Here is an 18,092-nt window from a genome sequence, read left to right as displayed (position 1 = left end):
GAGCGCCCTTCTCCCGGAGCCAATGCAAGCCGACGAGCTCCAACAACGACTACAACAACAAACACCACTGTTCAAGATGCAGGCCTTGGCGACGGAAAGATCAAATGAAATATGAGCTTATTTAAATGGTCGGTGCAATTCAACATTACTACGCACACCTTGTCCTTCAGCTACGACGGCCACGTGCCCCGACAATTTATGCGGGGTGAAGTGCACGAAGAGACGTCAAAATGGTGACGGCGATCCGGCAAAAGCGACGGGTTGGACCTTAGAACCTTTTCTGCTTAAGACCTAGTACCTAGCCGATACGACGGCGGCATTTTCCGCACGTGGATGCAATCATTGGTCTGAAGTCCAAGTTGAAGATAGGCAGGTGGGCTTTCGCCGTCCAGCACCAAGCATCCAAGGAGGAAGCTGAAATGTACCACGATAAAAGGTAACTATGTCTCAGGTGTACCCTAGGTAGTTATATAGAACGTGTACAACAATATTCGATAGGCTGCAGCGGACTGTTCCATCCAGAACGAGCACCCTTTGGTCAGCAAGTTGGCCGACACGTCCAGCCAATTGTCTGGTGCGGAAATAAACTCATCCGCCACGTTTTCGTTTAATTCTGATAAGCTTAATATGACGCCTGGGAATGCCCTGACTAGGCGTGATGTGCTCAATCACCACCCATCTACCGCCCTTTTGTCGTATTTAACGGCGTACACGCACCAAGATTGTTTCTGCGAACTGCACCTGGCCCATTCCGAATTCCAAAAGCAATTTTTTTTTCCCGCAGCCGTGGTTGCTTGTACATGTGCGACTTGACGGGGATAACCTTCTGCCCAACTCGTATAGCCAAAGTTGGACGCCACGCGCTTTTTACCAAGCCACCTATAACAGCAACGCAACCTCTCTTCTCTTCGCAGCCTCTGAATGCTCACAGTGACATGTCGAAAATAACATTTGACTCTTCAGAGACTCTTTCGCTGTGGAAAGCAGTTCCTTCGGGATCCCTTGGGGAATTGGCACTTGAACGGAACACTCCTGCTAGATGATTCCGCAGTGTTGATAATGGCGACCGCCACTCTAGCCAAGACGGCGAAGACGGCGAAGACGAAGACGACGACGACGAATCGGATGAACCAGGATGTATATACAAAGGCGTAGATCTCGGCCCCCCTACATTGAATATGTTTCCTATGGCCCGTCTAATGCCGTGTCGGCTCCGGGCTCCGGCTCCCTCAATATCAATGTGAGTTGTCTTTGGGCTTTCGGGCGGTGGTCGTGGCGCTTCTGTTTCGGTCTCTGGTTCTGGTGCTGGTTCTGGCAACGATTCCGATTCGGTGGCTGCTATCGAGTTCGTCATGCTGCTGAAGCCATTCTCAGCCACGGACAGACGTTCGGCCGAGTTTAGACGTCCGTATCTGTTTCCTGCTCGCGTACTGCGTTTCATGCAAGAGAACACCGCCAGCCAAAAGAGCACGACACAGGAGGGCAGGACAAGAAAGATGAGATTACTCATGTTACGGGCAGTTTCACCGCAAAATCAAGCTGTACATGGAGCAAGTTCAATTTCAACTCGGCATCTTCCCTGCCATGAATTCACCGAACTTGTAGTATTTGTATCCCTCTGCTAACAATGACAAGCTGATTTGGATACAATGAGTGATTGACCACTGTGGCTTTTGTGATCCGCACAATTGATTCATCCGTTTGCATAGCGGGTAGCACACAAGTCACTCGCGACTATTGTATTTCCATTGTCATTGTAATCACCATGTATTACAAAGCAAGAAAGCCCTTGGCAATTAAACAGTCGCGTACCCATCGCGTGAGAGTCGCAGACGTGATGCCATCAAGGTTTAATAGGTGTATCTGAAATCGGCAGCCGAGGTTTCCTGTGCACGGTTAGGGTTGGTATTCTCTCAAGCACCATCGGGGTGTAATAGGACGGGTAGTCTTACATTATCTTCGCTCTCCAATACCTTCTCGCCTCTGTCGGCCTTCTTATTTTGTCGGAAAAACTCCAAATCACAAACGCAAACCAGAATAATGCTGAGCAGCGTACAGGCGATGCATGCATACATGCCGGGTTTGTAACCAGTAAGTTTGTCCTGCTCCCGGAACACAAGACTGCCACAAATGCCGCCGATGCCGCCAAAGCCAACAAGCGTGGCACTGCAAAAAGCTCGCTTCCACTGGCCACGCAAATTATTGGCCTGGAAAGACATCGTAGCAGGAACGTTGCTATTCGCGCCGGCTGTAACTAGGAAAACGCCAAAGTATCGTACAGCAGCCTTGGAGTGCCAGCCCATTATCGGCAGGCCAATGAGGCACAGTGACATATTGCCAATAATTATCGGTCCACGAATGCGATACTTGTCTCCAAGCCAGCCCGTGGTGAACATGACAATGGCAGCAAAAGCATAAGGAGGAGCAACAAGGCACTGAGCTGCCCCTACGGAGAATCCTAAATTGGAAACAAGGAGAACTGGTAGCGTATAAGCAAGAGCATAGCTCATAGCCGTAGTGTTGAAGAAGATCATAGCATAAGCCCAAATCTTCCAGTCCGTTCCGCCTCGGAGGAACTTTCGGAGGTCGAATGACGTAACCTTAGCATCACCTCTGTCACGTTGGACACGACTGACAACCCACTGCCGCTCTCGCAGATTTAAGAAGCTCCAAGTCTTGCGCGTGGCGTCAGGGAAGTCGACCAGAAGCCAGTAAGAGCCAATTGCCAGGCCACAAGTCAGTGCGCCTTCGATGATGAAAATCCAGCGCCAACCTGTGAGGCCTTCCCGTCCGTTAAGCTGCATAAGCTTTGAGAAGAATCAACGTTAGTTGCTATCAAAAACTTGATGATTGGTGTGGCAAAGTACATGTACTTACGCCGTAAGCCAAAATACCGGCGCAGGCAGATGCAAAACACCCGATAACATAAAACACCGAGTATCTTTTGCCAACCTCATCTATAGTTGGAGTCAGCAACATGCTCTTCTCGCCCATTGTTTGAGAGATCTAGATGGCTTTCATAATACGCACATCGAGTGTACCAAGTGCTGAGCAAGTAAACGCAACTCGGAAAGAAGCCTGCCTCAAAAAAACCAAGCACAGCTCGGAGGGCTGCTAGCTGGGAGAAGTCCTTGACGAACCCCATTCCAATCATAACGGCTCCCCAAAGAAGTGTAATTGTTGCAAGGTGGACTCGCGGTCCAATTGCTCGCACAAGTATAGTGGATGGAGGCTGAAAAAAAATATATGTCACAAAAAAGACAAGATTGGCAATGTTCTAGACTGCGTCAGCTGGCCGTGCCTGATGTTTCCTGTTATTGTTCAATAATCGGTTCTTTAACTCACATATCGATTGTCAATCAACGTGAGCTCCTTACTCATGCCCGCAATGTTGGCAGCACTCATATTGGTCCGGTCCATAAGACTAACACAGTACATAACACCAACGGTAAGAACCAGTCGACGGTCGATTCTGCGAATGATACTCCTCTGCTCAGCTTTTGTAAATCCATAGTCGCTATCGGCATCACCGGCCTCTCCAAGTTGGCTCTCAAGTTTGTCATTAGACGCGGTGGCAAGATCCTGGTGTTCCACCGTTTGCTTCTCGGCATCTTCACGAAGAGATGCCATGGTTGAGCCCCGCGGAGCGGTAGTATAGACTCTCACCGTTGTTGTACTTGTTGATTAGACAAAAGCGACGACGCAGACAGGCAATTGCATGAAGCCACTGGGTCCAAAACTGTAAAAGTTGTCTTTGCACTGGTTATGAAGACTTTTGGGACTGAAATGAGGGCGAGCAGTAAAAGATATATAGTAGCGGGGACGGCTAGGAGCAAGCCTCTCGCGAGCAATTCCCGGCCAACACAGGCAACTTCAATCGACTCCATCTGCCGACCACAGAGACTAGAGATTTATCTGCAGGATGCTCGACGTTGTCCCCTTCCTCCACCCCAGTGCTCCGTTGGGGTGTGGCGGACAGCGATGCCAAGATGCTCTACCCCAGAAACTAGTAGGTTGGGGTGTTGCGGGGAAGCGGGTCGCTGAGCCTGGAACTGCTGAGATGCGCCGGGCGTGTTGGCCTTTTTGGGTCCAGGATGAGGCCGGAAGTATGGTGGCTTGCGGGGATGGCAGCATCTTGACAAGGTGTTCTCTGATGCTCTTGTCGCCGCCGCCTGCTTTATGGGTAAGGGATGGTGCCTCTGCGGGGAAGGCGTCTCAGTCGCTTGTGCGAAACTCATGGCCTCTTGTTTGCATTGTCCGCGACCGAAAAGGCGTATACGAGACAAGTCTTGGTCTAGAATTGCAAAAACAAAGCTCGGATGCCTGCAGAATACTTGGATTGAGCTGTCTCAACCCTCAGCCATCCTGTCATACCTGCCTCAGGTAGCCATGTGATGAGGGATGCTGAGAGGGAAGGAGCAAACGGCGGCTAGTACACGTGGTTGGCGCTGTTGACGTGAACGTGATGCATTGCAAGTGTCTTTCAACTCTCGACAATCATTCCACAACATTGTCTGCAGCCTCCACTCTCGTTCTTTCATCTCCCCAGTTTTCTGTATCTTGGGACACGCTCCGTCGCATTGGGACCTGAGCCAGATTGGCTCCGCTCCACCAATTAAAAATGAGGCCAACAGACAATTCAAAACCTAAATTATGTTCTATAGCAGGGCTTGGCATGGATCTCTAAACTCTAGAGTGCACCGCACCCATACATCCCGTGACAACACTAGCAGCACAATACGGAGTATGTATTACTCTTGTCCTCGGCACAACAGGGAAGTTGCCCAGGCACTCGGGTTTCCATTGGTGTCGTCCGTTTCCACCGAATAAAACCACCAAAACTCAATGAACAAGCAATACACAGCGTCCGTTTTGTTCTCAAACACCTCGTTTGTACGGCCTTTGCCACATCCGACAACCTGTGCAACGCCATCTCAGGCTCGTCCCGCCACTTACCGCCTCCTCTTCGCTGGGGGCACTTAGAGGGGTTGCCTTGGTCCAATTGACAGCCAATAAGGGGACATTCCGTGAGGATAGATGCCGAGGTGCAATTAACGGGTAAACAGCAGCAAGTCAGCCATGACTCAGCTCGTATTTAGTGCTTTCAAAGTGGTAACCTGGACAGACATCAACGCCACGCCAACCTACTTCCTGTCAACAAAGGAGGTCCAAGAGATCCATCTCGATACAGCCTAAATCAATAACGCGATTTCACAATCCAATAGGCTCAAGGTGAAGATTTGTTTTTGGAAAAATAGTCCCTGCTTCTCCCGAATGCACGCCAAGTTTATGCCCATCAGCTATCGAGCAGACGTCCAGGACCATGATGATGGCTTGCGGGCTGAAGCCATATATCCATCCCACCTGAAAAGCACAGCGAATCCAGAGGTGGTGGCGTGGTGGAAAAGGACCAAGCCAAGCTTACTTCAACTACATACTCATACCCGGTGTCTGTCTCCCTATTTATTCCCAACGAGCCGTACCGTCTACATGCCACTTTTACTTTCCGTCAGAATATCATAGTTGCCGAGGCATACACCAAAATAGCCAAAATTGGGCTTTCAATCATCATAGGATGCCTCGGTCGACCAAGTTGACACACTAAGTGATATACTCGTTCAGCCACCAACACATGGCACGTCGGAGGCACTGCTTTTCTGTGGTCCATGGGGTTGTTGAAATTACAACTGTATACAACATCAGCAGCCCTGCCAGGCCTCATCTCCCGGTTTTGGCTCACCTTCAGACGCGTGGCGGTGGTGCGCACCCGAACAACAATACGGATGCTTGAGGATTACCCGTTTCGAGCAATTAAGAACCCCCAAGTCCCCATTAGCTTACTAGTCAGGTGCTGGCGCAATCGCAAACCTTGGCAAGTATTCGAATCGAACAGGGCGATTCAAGTTGAAGTTTAAACCGGTCCCATCAACAAAATTACAGAGTGAGAGACCGGAGTGAAAGTATTCAATTAGTAAAAATAAAAAACTGATGGTGGTCTTTCCGACGGCCCAAAGAGTGGATTTCAGATCGTGTCGTACACTCCGAGTCTTCACAAGGCCACAAATTGCTCCGTACAATCGTCTCAACCCTTGTGATATAATATCACTGACTCCAGACGCGAAAAGCTCCATATTGGAAGGCACTCTCAAAGAGAATAACATTAGATTCTTTATACACGTAGCCAGTGACCACCATCTAAAGGCGCCCAAAGCCACGGAAAGCGAGGTGCCGAGAAAGAAGGTCAAGGCTAAGCAACTACGAAAAGCCAAAAGTATGTTGAGTAAAAGAAATACACCACGAGCGTAGAATAGCCACATATCCGGAAATCACATCTCCACTGCTTGTATTTTCAGTGCGTGAATTCGCAAAATACCCAACTCGGACATGGTTGAAAATCAGCTGGCATTCTCCGCGGCTCACGAGATGAGGGCTTGCTGTCCTTGCTCTCAACAGTACTAGCGATAGCCATGATAACTTCAGCCTTGCCAGCCGATACTCGAATGGGCGGCTAACGCAAGATGGCCTTGATGGCATCCTCGGTCGCTTCCACCCTCGCAAACTGGCCATTTAGACTTGCAAGGTGAACCTCATGAATGTTCTGGGCGCCGAACCCGCCTTTCGCCCAAGCGGCCGTGGCGTCGCTCAACAAAACTATCCTGCTCTCGACCCGGCTCCCAGCGGCATCCCGTTCAAGAACCTTCAAATTGGCCGCCATTCTCACAGTTGTACTCACGCACTCGTCGGTGCTCAGCCCAAGGACGACCAGCTGCTCCGTCTTGAACGCTCTGAATCGCATCTCCAGATCGGTCCCTATGAAGGCTGAGTTGACGCCCTTGACGAGCACCGGCTCCGGGGCAACGGGGGCTGCGACGTCCATCGGCGCGACGCCGAGTGCGCCGTCCGGGAATATATACGTCGGGTGCAGCGGTGAAGTCAGTCTCGCGGAGTGGTTGTGGACATGGATGATGAGGATGGGCTTGTCTGGCCGGCCTTGGATGTACACGCGAGCGGCTTGCAACACGGATCCGACGTTCGACTCGAACTCGGGTGTGCTTCTCTCTGGGCCCCAGTGCGACGCGTGCCTCATGCCCTGCTGGATGTCGATGAGCAGCAGGGCGGTTGGCGATGCGGAAGCGGGTAGCATTGTTGTAGCCGGTGAACTGCTGGCCAAGTCATCGTTTCGCTGCGTCTTCATTTGACAGACGGAGGAGGAGTTGTATCAATGTGTCGGAAGGGCGCAGCTAGACTCCACAGCCCAGCAGCACCACACTTGCTTGCATATCAGGATATGGCTTTTCTCTGACCTTGTTTGCTCTGATGATAGGACACTTGAACCGATTTTGAGAGTTCCAAGACTAGGTTTCCCCGCAGAGCCCGCAGAGAACGGTGGATTCGTAGAAGAGACGGCACCATTACTGGCGAGTTGGGTTAAGGAGTAGTTGACTGAAGAGAGCGCTTTGTCTAGGGACTTCATAGCTACAAAGCTGGCAGAGAGTCTGCTCTCGCATGTGTGGGCAGCACCCTCCTCGGAAGATGATGAAAATAGAATTTCGAAGTTGTCAAGATGTCCGTTCGAGCTGCCTGATAGTGGGCAGAAACCACTGCCAACTCGGCGCATTACAGAAGCTTCCGAATATGCACAGTCCTGCATTCATCTTCGTAACATGCAATCGCTGAGTCTATTGATAAACGTCATTCGACTCCCGCATAGAAAGCCCGCATAATTTCAACCATATCGCTCCACGCTCCAAAAGTGTCACAGTGTCTCGCTCTTCGCCCATCCTCGCCCATAAAACTGACTCCCGACTCTGATATCGTATACAAAATTAGGAAAGCCCAGCTCCACATTCCCTCGCCCCTGTCCACAGCTACGCAGGCTTCCCTTAAAGTTTATTAACAATGCCTCTCCGCGCTCCCATCTCACAGCCATCATGCGACTATGCCCACTTTGGCTGCGATTGTTGACAGAAACTTCCGCACGTTGTGCCACAGCAACCCAGCGGTTCCCACAACGGTGAATATTTGCAAGATTTCCCAAGGGTGTTTGGTTCTGACTTCAGTCTCGACATACTCGGTCTTGCCTCCGGTCAGGGCTGGGAAACGGCCCTCCCTGAGATACTCCTCCATTAACGCATCCTTCTTATACCACTGGTCCCGAAGCCAGGTGTCAAATTCCTTCTGGTCGTTGAGGGGCATATCAGCGACCCGAAATCGCCGCCAGTACAGATTTACAGACTTGGGGGGGCGGCCCTGAAAGTAGGTGCTTGCCAACCCAAAGATTTCTTCTCCGTATTTACCTCGGCTGTTGGGTGTGAGCGTCGTCAGCAATTGTATCGTCTTGTCTCATTGGTCCTTCGGACGGCAGTGACCGGAACTTACGGTATTCCTTCGTAGGCCACAGTACAGTCGTATACATACTCCACTGTATCCTTCAGCTCATTCAGACAGAAGAATATACCTGTGCTTCGGGGCAACATGACATGATCGGGATCCTTGAGACCATTCTTTTCTGCCCACTGAAAAGACTTTTCCCGGCCATTTCTGGACAAATTAGTGCCTTCCGGGAACAGAAGAAGCCACATGGGGTCAAAATAAGCCTTGCCCGATGGGTCAATCTTCTTCTTCTTGAGTTTATTCAAACGATAAGCCAGCCTTGGTTGATCTGTAGCCATCTTTCTCGACATGTAGATGAAACCGTAAAACATCATACCAGTTCCTATGAACGGTATGTATTTTAGAGATTCTTTGAGAATGATGTAGATGTGCCCATGCATTCCCGGCCGATTTGCATAACCAACCCACCACAAGTACAACCAATCTGTGTAAATCTGCGCGGCGCCTGCAGTTAGCTCCCATCTGGCGGCGATCTCGCCTGGTGATACCATCATCACATGTAAACTTACCTGGTGATTTGCAATCATTACCATGCGTTCCGGAAATTTGAATTCGACACCGCCACCAGGAGTGGCCAAAATTTGTCCAGCTACAGACTCATCACCGCTAATACGAACGGTAGCAGGACCCCAAATATGAGTCATGACAGTAATTGTAAGTGCAAAGGACTGCTTTGTCATGGCCATATAAGCGTAAAACCACTCGCGGTTGATAAAGTACAACGGGGCACCTATAAATTGAGTGATGACGATTCTACGAAGCCAAAGGTTTTGTTAGACGACTACGGTCAATCCACTGAGCCCTGGCAGCACGACGGATGAGACAAGCGTACTCACGCAAAGCAACAAAATGTAAAGTAAGCGGTGAATGCAATACCCCGTAGTATTTGCATAGCACGCCCATGACCGCTCTTGCCCGAAGGGTGGACAAACCGTGATGAGTTGGCTGGCTGTTTCTCGTCATTCTTGAACCCTGCAGCAAGCTCTAAAGCCGGAACTTTGCTCTCCGAGCTGTCATTCTCCGCGAACTCAGGCATGACGACCTTTTGAAAATGATTGGTACTGCACCAACACAGTGAAGTAAATTTCAGATGCAAAAGTGTGGACACGGGGCCGTTCTGAGCGGAAAGGCCGGATAAGTACGGAGTAGCCAAGGATATAAAACTCTGTGACGAGAGATAATTAGCAGCCATGCACAGGCAGCTCATGCAGACGACGGATAAAATTGAGTTACATTCAAGTGAGGGAATCTGCTAGCTCTATATGCAAATGCTTCGCTCAAACGCGTACCTTGCGGCAGGATGCCCAAGTTGTCGGGGGGGTGGTGGGATCGACGTTACTCTATGTTGGTCGACTGGTGGTGTGAATATGCTGCTAGGAATACTGCCGGGAAGCTTCTCTAAATCGTGTAGCAGGAATCAGGTGCAATGACCAGTACACTCCTGACCTGGCCTTCCACGTCCCAAAAGGGTCTGAGCGAAGCAAAGAAATGGTGCTGGTGACGTGAAGATAGAAAGAGGGCTGATGTTGGGAGATGTTCAATGTTAGGCGGCGGCACATGTGACGCGATGACGATCGGCCCTCCCAGCACTTGAGCGCTCCTTGGGCCATGAGCTGCCTGAAAATGGCGGCCGTGTGCCCTGCAGAGCTTCAGCTGACCTGACAGGCGGCCAATCAGGGGTTGACATTTAGAGGGCTTCCAGCACCGAGATCCGTCAGCCAACCACGCGAGCAGTCTGGTTGACCTGCCAGCGGGGTATGGCAGCAGATTCTTGGCTACCCCCCAGCCGAGAGCAGGCTGGGTACGCACGGATTCCGATGATGTGCATTCGAACTCAAGTGGTGCAAATTAGAAGTGTAATATTCTCTCTTGAGTCTTGGTCAAAGTCTCTTTCACCGTTGGTTATAATTCAATGCCGGCCCCCCGCCGATGCTAGCTTTCCTGCCGTTGCCTGACAAGATTAGGCAAGCGGTCAGTCCCCACAGTCGACCAGGCAGCCGCACATGTCCACACTGGCTGCCTTCCAAGGCTGGATTTTAGCCATCCAAATCCGCCACCGCCAGGCGCATCTTGGTTCGCATGTTCAAACTAGGAGTTGACTGCGGCTAGTTCCAGGTCCTGCCTTTTCTTTGTCTCCTGAAAAGGAAGACAAGGATAGGCGAATATGTCCAGGCGTCAGCTGCTGCAGGAGCTTCTCGCCTCTACTCGCCATTCCGGTCTCGGTGGACAACCTAGAGCTCCAGCATCGCTACCACGAAGGCGAATAGCGTCGGAAACACCAACATGCAGCTCACGCCACAACTTCTCGACGAGCCTCCCTCTTCGCAACGCGCAAGTACATAGCGTCAATGAGCTTCCAGACCGCACCTTCCCACGCTACCTTCAGAGTACGAAACCCGGCTCGTCGCTGCTGTCGCTCCATTGGCCGCGGCCACCTCGAAATCTACTCCTTGTGCAAAAGCTCTACGCGCCTGATGTGACAGAGTCTGTCATCAAGTTTGCCAAACACATTCGCACTGACTACCCAGATGTCAATCTCGTCGTGGAGCCGCGCATTGCGGCCGTTATTCGCAACCACCTCCCGTTCCCCATCTACGTATCCGATAGCCGGTCCAACACTGCGGGCAAAATCGATGTTATTGCCACTTTTGGTGGAGACGGAACGGTCCTTCGGGCTGCAAGTTTATTCAAACTACATGGCTCCGTGCCTCCAATCTTGTCTTTTAGCATGGGCACGCTGGGCTTTCTGGGGGAATGGAATTTCAGCGAGTATAGGAAGGCATGGAGGGAAATGTACATGAGTGGGAGCGATGTGGCTTCGGTACAGGATGCTGCTGTGCCCATAGACAACGGGAGGGATGAGCGCATGACGACCAACACCCCGGCTGATGTTGCCGGATGGGAGAGGTTACGCGGAAAGAGTCTGGGTGTTAGCCGGGCATCCAAGATTTTGCTGCGGCATCGGCTCAAGGCCGACATTTTTGATCGCTCAGGGGATAACATCAACCATCGGGTGTCTGATACACTGGCCCACCAACATAAATCCAGCATCGCGGGAACCCAGGAGCCATCACCCTCTCTCCGTGCCATCAACGAGATATCCGTCCACAGAGGATCTCACCCGCACTTGGCCATCATTGATATATACCAAAACGGCCATTTTTTGACAGAGACCATTGCAGACGGCATCCTCATCAGCACGCCGACCGGCTCAACAGCATACAGCCTCAGCGCCGGCGGGCCTATCGTTCACCCACTTGTCAAGTCACTCCTCATCACGCCTATATCCCCGTGTAGTCTGAGCTTCAGATCGCTTGTGCTGCCGCTCGATACCAAAGTCACGTTACGAATGAGCCCAAAAAATAGAGGCCGAGAACTAGATCTTAACATTGATGGGAAGCGATGCGCCGGTGTCTTGCCGGGTTCAGAGATTCGCGTCGAGGGCGAATTTGTTGGTAGAGCCGGGCCGGGAGAGGAGTGGCATGGCGGTGTGCCATGTGTAATTCGTACAGAGGATGATGATCCGTGGGTAGGCGGACTGAATGGGTTGTTAAAGTTCAACCATCCGTTTGGGAGGGAGCCGCCAAGCGATGAGTTTTCTGACTAGAGGATCAGAGGATGCGTGAAGCAGAAATGCCGGGGTATATTTTCCGGCACGGTGGTTCATATTTAGTTGTGACGTTTGGGTACGTTTGGAGTCTGGCATGGCGAGTTGACTTTGTTCACAGCGCAAATTGATACCCTATTCGACGTTGATGCAATTGATTCAGTTCCGGATTTGCAACGTTCCGTGGTCAATGGCGAGAAATTCGTCGGGGAAGACGAGCATGTTCAGGCTCTATCAATGCCGCGGGCATGGTAACTTGTGTGAGGCTGAGTTGACAACGCTGGCTCAGAACTGGTTTGGCTGGGCGAAGGGCTGACAGCACGGATGGGCAGGGTAATGCTAATGCAACAAATGGCATTGGCCAACCTAATACTCTGTACTTGGAGTGTCTGGTGTTTTCGGCGCACACAATGGGCATTTCCTACGCCAGCTCTCACTGCCATTGCAGTGCAAACAAGGGATTGTTCCTGATGAATAGGTGTCAACTGGTGTGTTGTAGACTGGCAATTGTTGTGCCCATATCTCGTGACAGTTGCCCCCAGCGTGTCAGCTTCTTGAGCACAAAGGCAGGCAAGCACCCCGAATCCCGCTGGTTGCACCGTATGGACCAGTTTTTTGAAACCAACGCATCGTACGTCATGGGCTGAGACAGAAGCGTCGACTGGTACATGCCAAGTGCAACAGACGTTACGAGTCTTCTGTCCGTGTGTTGCATCGCCACGACAAGGTGCATAGCCTCCCCCGTTGGACCAAGTGGTTGGTGTTGTTATGTCGGCAACAATGGTTTGTTGGTTGTGTTTATGCATTTTGCAATACCGAGTATAGCCAATCCATTCGTCCCCTTTTTTTTTGGAATCTCGCAGCCCCCTGTCCAGCCAGCCAAGCTGGGCCTCGGTCTCCCTGCGTCTCCGCCGCGCAAAGAGACAAAATCGAGACGACGTTTTTTTTTTGTGTGTGTGTTAAACTCTCGTTTGACTGAAACTAACCAACTGGCCAACTGGGGCGAACTAACACCAACTGGGGCCGACATATCCGTCCGTCAATGACCAGGCGGAATGTTGCAGAAAATTGAATCCTATTGACGGAGCGCCGCCAAGACCAAACGGCCAAGACACTAGCTAGAGCTTGTGCGCTCCGCTGCACATGAGTCTGGTATGTCCATATTTGTATCAAGTCGAGTCGTATTAATTCCTCGGGTTGCTCGCGTTGCTGGTCTTTGGTGTGCCCGTCCGCTTCCACTTCCCATTCCAGTCTTCTCATTTCTCACTTTTTCTCCTCCCTCGTCGCCTCTCTGGCCGTCTGTCTGTTCAATTGAATTTTGCAGCGCAGCAAAGGCGGGGGGACAAATGGCCATTGGCAGTCAACTATCGCTCCTGCTGGCCGCGGCGACGGCGCTGGCTCCCGCCCAGGTTGCCGCGGCCGTTGCCCAACGTAGGTTTTCTCGATGCCCCGACTCGCAGCCACCGCAAAATCGTTGCACGGCCGAGATGCCAGCTGGCGTCACCTGTTGCTAACGCCGTTGCCCTCGCCTGCACCAGATCTCCCGCGCCAACACGATGCTCCCGATTCGGCCGACGTCGTCCGCCAAACATACCTCATCCAACGCGCCACCAATCAGTCGCCCAAGGGCTATGCGCCGTCTCCCGTCGACTGCCCCAAGAGCCGCCCGCAAGTGCGAGACGGCAGCAGCTCGTCGTCCCAGGAGCGGGAATGGCTTCCCAAGCGCCGAAACGAAACCGTCGCCCCCATCCGTGAGCTCCTGAAGCGCATTGCCATCCCCAACTTCGACAGCGATGCCTACCTCAAGAATGCCACCAGCGACCCGACCGCGCTGCCAAACATTGGACTGGCCGTCTCCGGAGGCGGTTATCGCGCCATGCTCAACGGTGCCGGTGCTGTTGCCGCCTGGGATAGCCGCTCGACTGGCAGTCAGACAAAGGGCAACTTGGGTGGCCTGCTCCAGAGTGCGACGTATATCTCCGGTCTGTCTGGCGGTAGCTGGCTGGTGGGCAGCATGTACACCAACAATTTTACCTCGGTCCAGGATGCCGTCAATGCGCCGCAAATCTGGCAGTTTGACGATTCCATCCTCAAAGGTAAGAGGCGCAGAGCGGACAAGACGAGATAATTCACACCCGTGATTACACATGCGAAAGTCACGTACTAATCTTTGCCGAACCCACAGGTCCCGAGCAATACAGCCTGTTACAATATTACAGCGAGATTCTCGACGATGTGGATGCCAAGGCCAAGGCGGGCTTCGACCGGTCCATTACTGATTACTGGGGTCGCATGCTTTCATACCAGCTCATCAATGCCACCAACGGCGGTCCGGGCTTTACCTACTCTTCCATCGCAAACGACCCGGGTTTCTCATCCGGCAAGAACCCGCTTCCCTTTATTGTTGCCGATGGCCGCGCCCCCGGGGAAAAGATTATCGCGTCGAATTCAACCATCTACGAGTTCACCCCCTGGGAGTTTGGATCCTTCGACCCCTCCCTCCAAGGATTCGTGCCTCTTCAATATGTCGGCTCCAACTTCACCAACGGCTCGATTCCCGACAACCAAAAGTGTATTGTTGGCTTTGACAATGCTGGCTTCATCATGGGCACCTCGAGCAGTTTATTCAACCAGATTATCCTCTACATCAAGGACGGAAACAGCAGATACGTCCCCGACGACATTCCCAAGTTCGTCATTGACGCCTTGACAAGCTTCTTGAATGCTCTGGGCGATAAGAGCAATGACATTGCAGACTGGACTCCCAACCCTTTCAAGGGCTGGAACTCGGCCAACAATCCCAGCGCCAACGAGACCCGTCTCACACTCGTCGACGGCGGTGAGGATCTACAAAACGTCCCCTACCACCCACACTTGTTCCGCGAGAGGCACGTCGACGTGGTCTTTTCAATCGATTCCTCCGCCGACACGGACAGCAGCTGGCCGGACGGGGCGTCCGCCATCGCCACCTACGAGCGGTCCTTGCAATCCTCCATTGCCAACGGGACGGGGTTCCCCGCCGTCCCGGGCAAGGACACCTTCATCAACCTCGGGCTCAACTCGAGACCCGCCTTCTTCGGCTGCGACTCGTCCAACCTCACCACGCCGTCTCCGCTCATCGTCTACATCCCCAACTACCCCTACATTTACGAATCCAACATATCCACCTTTCAAATGGCCATCAAGTCGGACGAGCGCGACGCCATTGTCCAAAACGGCTGGGCAGTGGCCACACAGCTCAACAGCACACGCGACCCCGACTGGGCCGTATGCGTTGGCTGCGCCATGCTCGCCCGCAGCTTCGAGCGCACCAAGACGGCCGTGCCCGACAAGTGCAGGCAGTGCTACACCAACTACTGCTGGAATGGGACGCTCAACGAGACGAAGCCCGCGCCGTATGTGCCGAGTCTCTATGGCAAGCCCATCCTCACCAAGAGCTCGGGTGCTGCCGGTCAGGAATTGAGCACGATAATAACAACCGTGGGGCTGGTGGTTCTGGCTGTTACGGCGTTTAACTTGTAGAATGTTTATGAATTTATTTATTTTCTTTTTTTAGAAATGGTTGGGACAGGATGGGAGTTTACTTTTTTTTTTGGGTCTAGAATCGAAGTAACGGGTCAGGGCTTTGGTTAAACGACTGCATCAAAACCCAGCATACATGCACTGTACGTTATGACATGCTATAAACAAGAGTCACGAGGCGACATTCTGACTCGTGCACGATGACAACTTTTTTTTTTAGTGTGACTGCATGATGGTATTCGCCCAATACTATTCTAGTGTTGGTTGGAGATGCAAACGATTCAGGGTAGGTCGTGACGGCCAGCACACGGTTCCCGGTGATGTGAGAAACGACAAAAGGTAGCCACCATTTTTATTTTCTTTTGTTCCCCCCCATATACGAGCTCCACAGAAGTCATTTGACGTCGGTTGGTGACTGCTAGTCACCAAAATAAAAGAGGGTTGGGGGGGGGTTCGTTCTCCTCTGGGCTCTTCAAGAAAACACAACGTCCCTGCCCGTCTTTGCACTCTCCACCACGGCCTCAATGATGCGCAGCACGTCCCGCGCCTCGGAAGCCTTGACGGGAAGGTCCTCCTCCCTGCCGGTCTCGAGGGCCCTGGCAAACGCGGCGTAGAAGGCGCGGTAGGTCTCGGGCTCCAGGTCCGGCACCTTCTCCTCGCGGATGGCGCCGTCGTCGGCGACGCGGACCAGGCGCATGCGGCCCGGGTCCTCGCGGCCGAAGCCGGCGGCGGTGGGCTTCACGCCGGCCTTGAGCTGGTCCTCCTGGGGGTCGAGGCCGCGCTTGCGGAAGCTGCCCGCGGCGCCGCGCAGCCAGAAGCGCGGCTGCTCCGTCTCGGCGCTGAGGGCGCTGATGCGGACGTGGACGAGCTTGGCGTCCGGGTAGGCCAGCTCGGCGCAGACGGCGTCGGGGCTGAGCAGGTCGGGCCGGGCGGCGCGCTGGGAGAGCAGGCGGCCGTGGACGGCGCGCGGCATGCCGAACAGCACGTAGGCCTGGTTGAGCAGGTGGGCGCCCAGGTCGAACAGCGCGCCGCCGCCCGAGGGGGTGCCCAGCTCGCCCTTCCAGCCGCCGGCGGGCGGCGGCGCGGCGCGGTACCGGTCAAAGTGCGAGTCGAGCTCGACGACGCGCCCGACGGCGCCGCTGGCCACGAGGTGCCTGACGAGCAGGAAGTCGGCGTCCCACCGCCGGTTCTGGTACACGCAGACGAGGCGGCCGCTCTGGCGGGCCGCGGCCATGAGCTGCTCGGCCTCGGCGGCCGTGGGCACAAACGGCTTCTCCGTGAGGACGTGCTTGCCCGCCTCGAGCGCCGCCTTGGTGAGCGCAAAGTGCGTGTCGGGCGGCGTCGTCACCACCACCACGTCCACCTCGCCGTCCGACAGCAGCTGCTTGGCGTCTGTGTAGTGCTTGGCCGACGGGTGGTCCTGCGGCGCCGAGTTGCCGTCCCGGGGGCTCCGCTGCACGATGCTGTGAAGCCTGAGCTGCGGCGTCGTCGCGATGAAGGGGATGTGGAAGACCTTGGCCGACAGGCTTCGTTTACCCCCCTCGCTGTCAGCTTTGGATGCTTTCAAACGCTGGGCTTGGGACTCACCCGTAGCCGATAACGCCGACGTTGAACGACTTGCTCGCCATTGTGTCCTGGTTACTGGGTCTTCTTTCACTCGACTGATGATGGTTGCTGGCTCAATCGAAAGCGAAAGCAAAAGGGGGGGGGGGGGGTCCGTATAAAAAGGTCAACTGGTGAGTGAGATGACAATGTGTCGAAGCTATCACGATCGGAGAGGGCTCTTGACACCACTTATATATACAACAAGCTCGATGCTTGATTTTCTTCATAAATTACATTAATAATGGCCACCGGCATCTCATCCGAGATGAGGCAAATTCTTCTTCTCCAAGAATATTCACACCGAGCCCGCATCTTGCCTTTGTCGTCCCCGCTCTCTCTCCTGCCCCACTCAGGGAAAGTATAACCCGCAACACTTGGGGCCTAGCCGCCCAATCGTATGACAGCCACGTTATTTCTTCAAAGACAAGCTCAGGCTCAGCCTTTCCATTTTTTTTTTCCCCCCGTGTTTTCAGCTCGCCAAATAATACTAGAAATTTCAATGGAAACAATTAATTCAGCTAGTTTTTCTTGAGAAAAAAACTGTTTATGCATTTGCTCATTTGTTTTGTCTTTTGGAGGGGTCACAGTCTCCTGCCCAGTCAAGGTCAACGGCTGCCCCAGCCGAGAGGCGGCAAATGTGGAGTCTTTTTCCACGCGGCAACGTCGGCTCGTTGCAGCTGTCTGGAACCCGGTATTTGACGCCGGCTTTTGCCCCACCAGATTGTCACTCCCTGGTGGTTATTCCAGCCGGCAGGTTGACTGTCACCCTGAATCACCAGATCTGAGCGCACGATGCCTCGGTATGACTCTACGCAGATATTTCGGTCAAAACGAGGGGAGATGTGCAATCTCTTTTCTGACAAATCAATTTTTTGGGGAATTACATTGTTCCAGCAGCGACGGGGCGATCCGTCCGCCAGGTTCCAAGGCGTGGCGGCCTGTTGCCCTCGTCCGGTCCCTGCTT

General features: G+C 53.1%; 8 protein-coding genes across 9 annotated transcripts; 3 read left to right on the top strand and 5 right to left on the bottom strand.

Annotated features, from left to right (window-relative positions):
* Positions 1-1,850: 1,850 nt before the first annotated feature.
* On the bottom strand, positions 1,851-2,994 carry J3458_021841 (uncharacterized protein; the record flags this gene model as incomplete). The annotated part of the gene is made up of 3 exons (XM_066122776.1): positions 1,851-1,886; positions 1,953-2,807; positions 2,878-2,994. 3 exons carry the CDS (start codon positions 2,992-2,994, stop codon positions 1,851-1,853), a joined length of 1,008 nt encoding a protein of 335 aa, XP_065971996.1.
* A 342-nt stretch (positions 2,995-3,336) lies between these two features.
* J3458_021840 (uncharacterized protein) lies at positions 3,337-3,630 on the bottom strand (the record flags this gene model as incomplete). The annotated part of the gene is made up of 1 exon (XM_066122775.1): positions 3,337-3,630. One exon carries the CDS (start codon positions 3,628-3,630, stop codon positions 3,337-3,339), a length of 294 nt encoding a protein of 97 aa, XP_065971995.1.
* Positions 3,631-5,950: 2,320 nt separating this feature from the next.
* Positions 5,951-7,366, bottom strand: J3458_021838 (uncharacterized protein). Its single transcript, XM_007813735.2, has one exon. The coding sequence runs from the start codon at positions 7,193-7,195 to the stop codon at positions 6,509-6,511; it is 687 nt and encodes a 228-aa protein (XP_007811926.2). The 5' UTR covers positions 7,196-7,366; the 3' UTR covers positions 5,951-6,508.
* Positions 5,989-6,306, top strand: J3458_021839 (uncharacterized protein; the record flags this gene model as incomplete). The annotated part of the gene is made up of 1 exon (XM_066122774.1): positions 5,989-6,306. The coding sequence occupies one exon, from the start codon at positions 5,989-5,991 to the stop codon at positions 6,304-6,306; it is 318 nt and encodes a 105-aa protein (XP_065971994.1).
* A 53-nt stretch (positions 7,367-7,419) lies between the features above and the next one.
* Positions 7,420-10,123, bottom strand: J3458_021837 (uncharacterized protein). Of its 2 annotated transcripts, XM_066122772.1 has the most exons (5): positions 9,684-10,123; positions 9,231-9,559; positions 8,904-9,147; positions 8,380-8,828; positions 7,420-8,302 (listed from the first exon to the last, which is right to left on the bottom strand). In XM_066122772.1, exons 2-5 carry the CDS (start codon positions 9,428-9,430, stop codon positions 7,930-7,932), a joined length of 1,266 nt encoding a protein of 421 aa, XP_065971992.1. In that variant the 5' UTR covers positions 9,431-9,559; positions 9,684-10,123; the 3' UTR covers positions 7,420-7,929. The 2 variants fall into 2 exon arrangements, with proteins under 2 accessions (XP_065971992.1, XP_065971993.1); XM_066122773.1 differs by having other exon boundaries at positions 8,904-9,559; positions 9,628-10,123.
* Positions 10,124-10,558: 435 nt separating this feature from the next.
* POS5_2 (NADH kinase pos5) lies at positions 10,559-12,001 on the top strand (the record flags this gene model as incomplete). Its single annotated transcript, XM_007813733.2, has 1 exon — positions 10,559-12,001. One exon carries the CDS (start codon positions 10,559-10,561, stop codon positions 11,999-12,001), a length of 1,443 nt encoding a protein of 480 aa, XP_007811924.2.
* Positions 12,002-13,347: 1,346 nt separating this feature from the next.
* Positions 13,348-15,523, top strand: PLB1_11 (Lysophospholipase 1; the record flags this gene model as incomplete). The annotated part of the gene is made up of 3 exons (XM_007813732.2): positions 13,348-13,432; positions 13,540-14,097; positions 14,187-15,523. 3 exons carry the CDS (start codon positions 13,348-13,350, stop codon positions 15,521-15,523), a joined length of 1,980 nt encoding a protein of 659 aa, XP_007811923.2.
* Positions 15,524-15,995: 472 nt separating this feature from the next.
* On the bottom strand, positions 15,996-17,151 carry J3458_021834 (uncharacterized protein; the record flags this gene model as incomplete). Its single annotated transcript, XM_066122771.1, has 2 exons — positions 15,996-17,049; positions 17,111-17,151. The coding sequence occupies 2 exons, from the start codon at positions 17,149-17,151 to the stop codon at positions 15,996-15,998; spliced, it is 1,095 nt and encodes a 364-aa protein (XP_065971991.1).
* Positions 17,152-18,092: the final 941 nt, after the last annotated feature.

Source organism: Metarhizium acridum, assembly GCF_019434415.1.
Source record: "Metarhizium acridum strain ARSEF 324 chromosome Unknown scaffold_587, whole genome shotgun sequence".
Lineage (NCBI taxonomy): Eukaryota > Fungi > Ascomycota > Sordariomycetes > Hypocreales > Clavicipitaceae > Metarhizium > Metarhizium acridum.
The sequence above is the reverse complement of the archived record's forward strand: the minus strand, read 5'-3'. Positions and strand labels throughout refer to the sequence as shown.

Coding starts and splice junctions, on each gene's coding strand:
- J3458_021837 (XM_066122772.1), bottom strand. CDS start 9,430: ATGCCTGAGTTCGCGGAGAATGACAGCTCGGAGAGCAAAGTTCCGGCT. Junction 8,829..8,903: donor TAATGATTGCAAATCACCAG/GTAAGTTTACAT, acceptor GGCGCCGCGCAG/ATTTACACAGATTGGTTGTA. Junction 8,303..8,379: donor GTGGCCTACGAAGGAATACC/GTAAGTTCCGGT, acceptor CACACCCAACAG/CCGAGGTAAATACGGAGAAG.
- J3458_021838 (XM_007813735.2), bottom strand. CDS start 7,195: ATGAAGACGCAGCGAAACGATGACTTGGCCAGCAGTTCACCGGCTACA.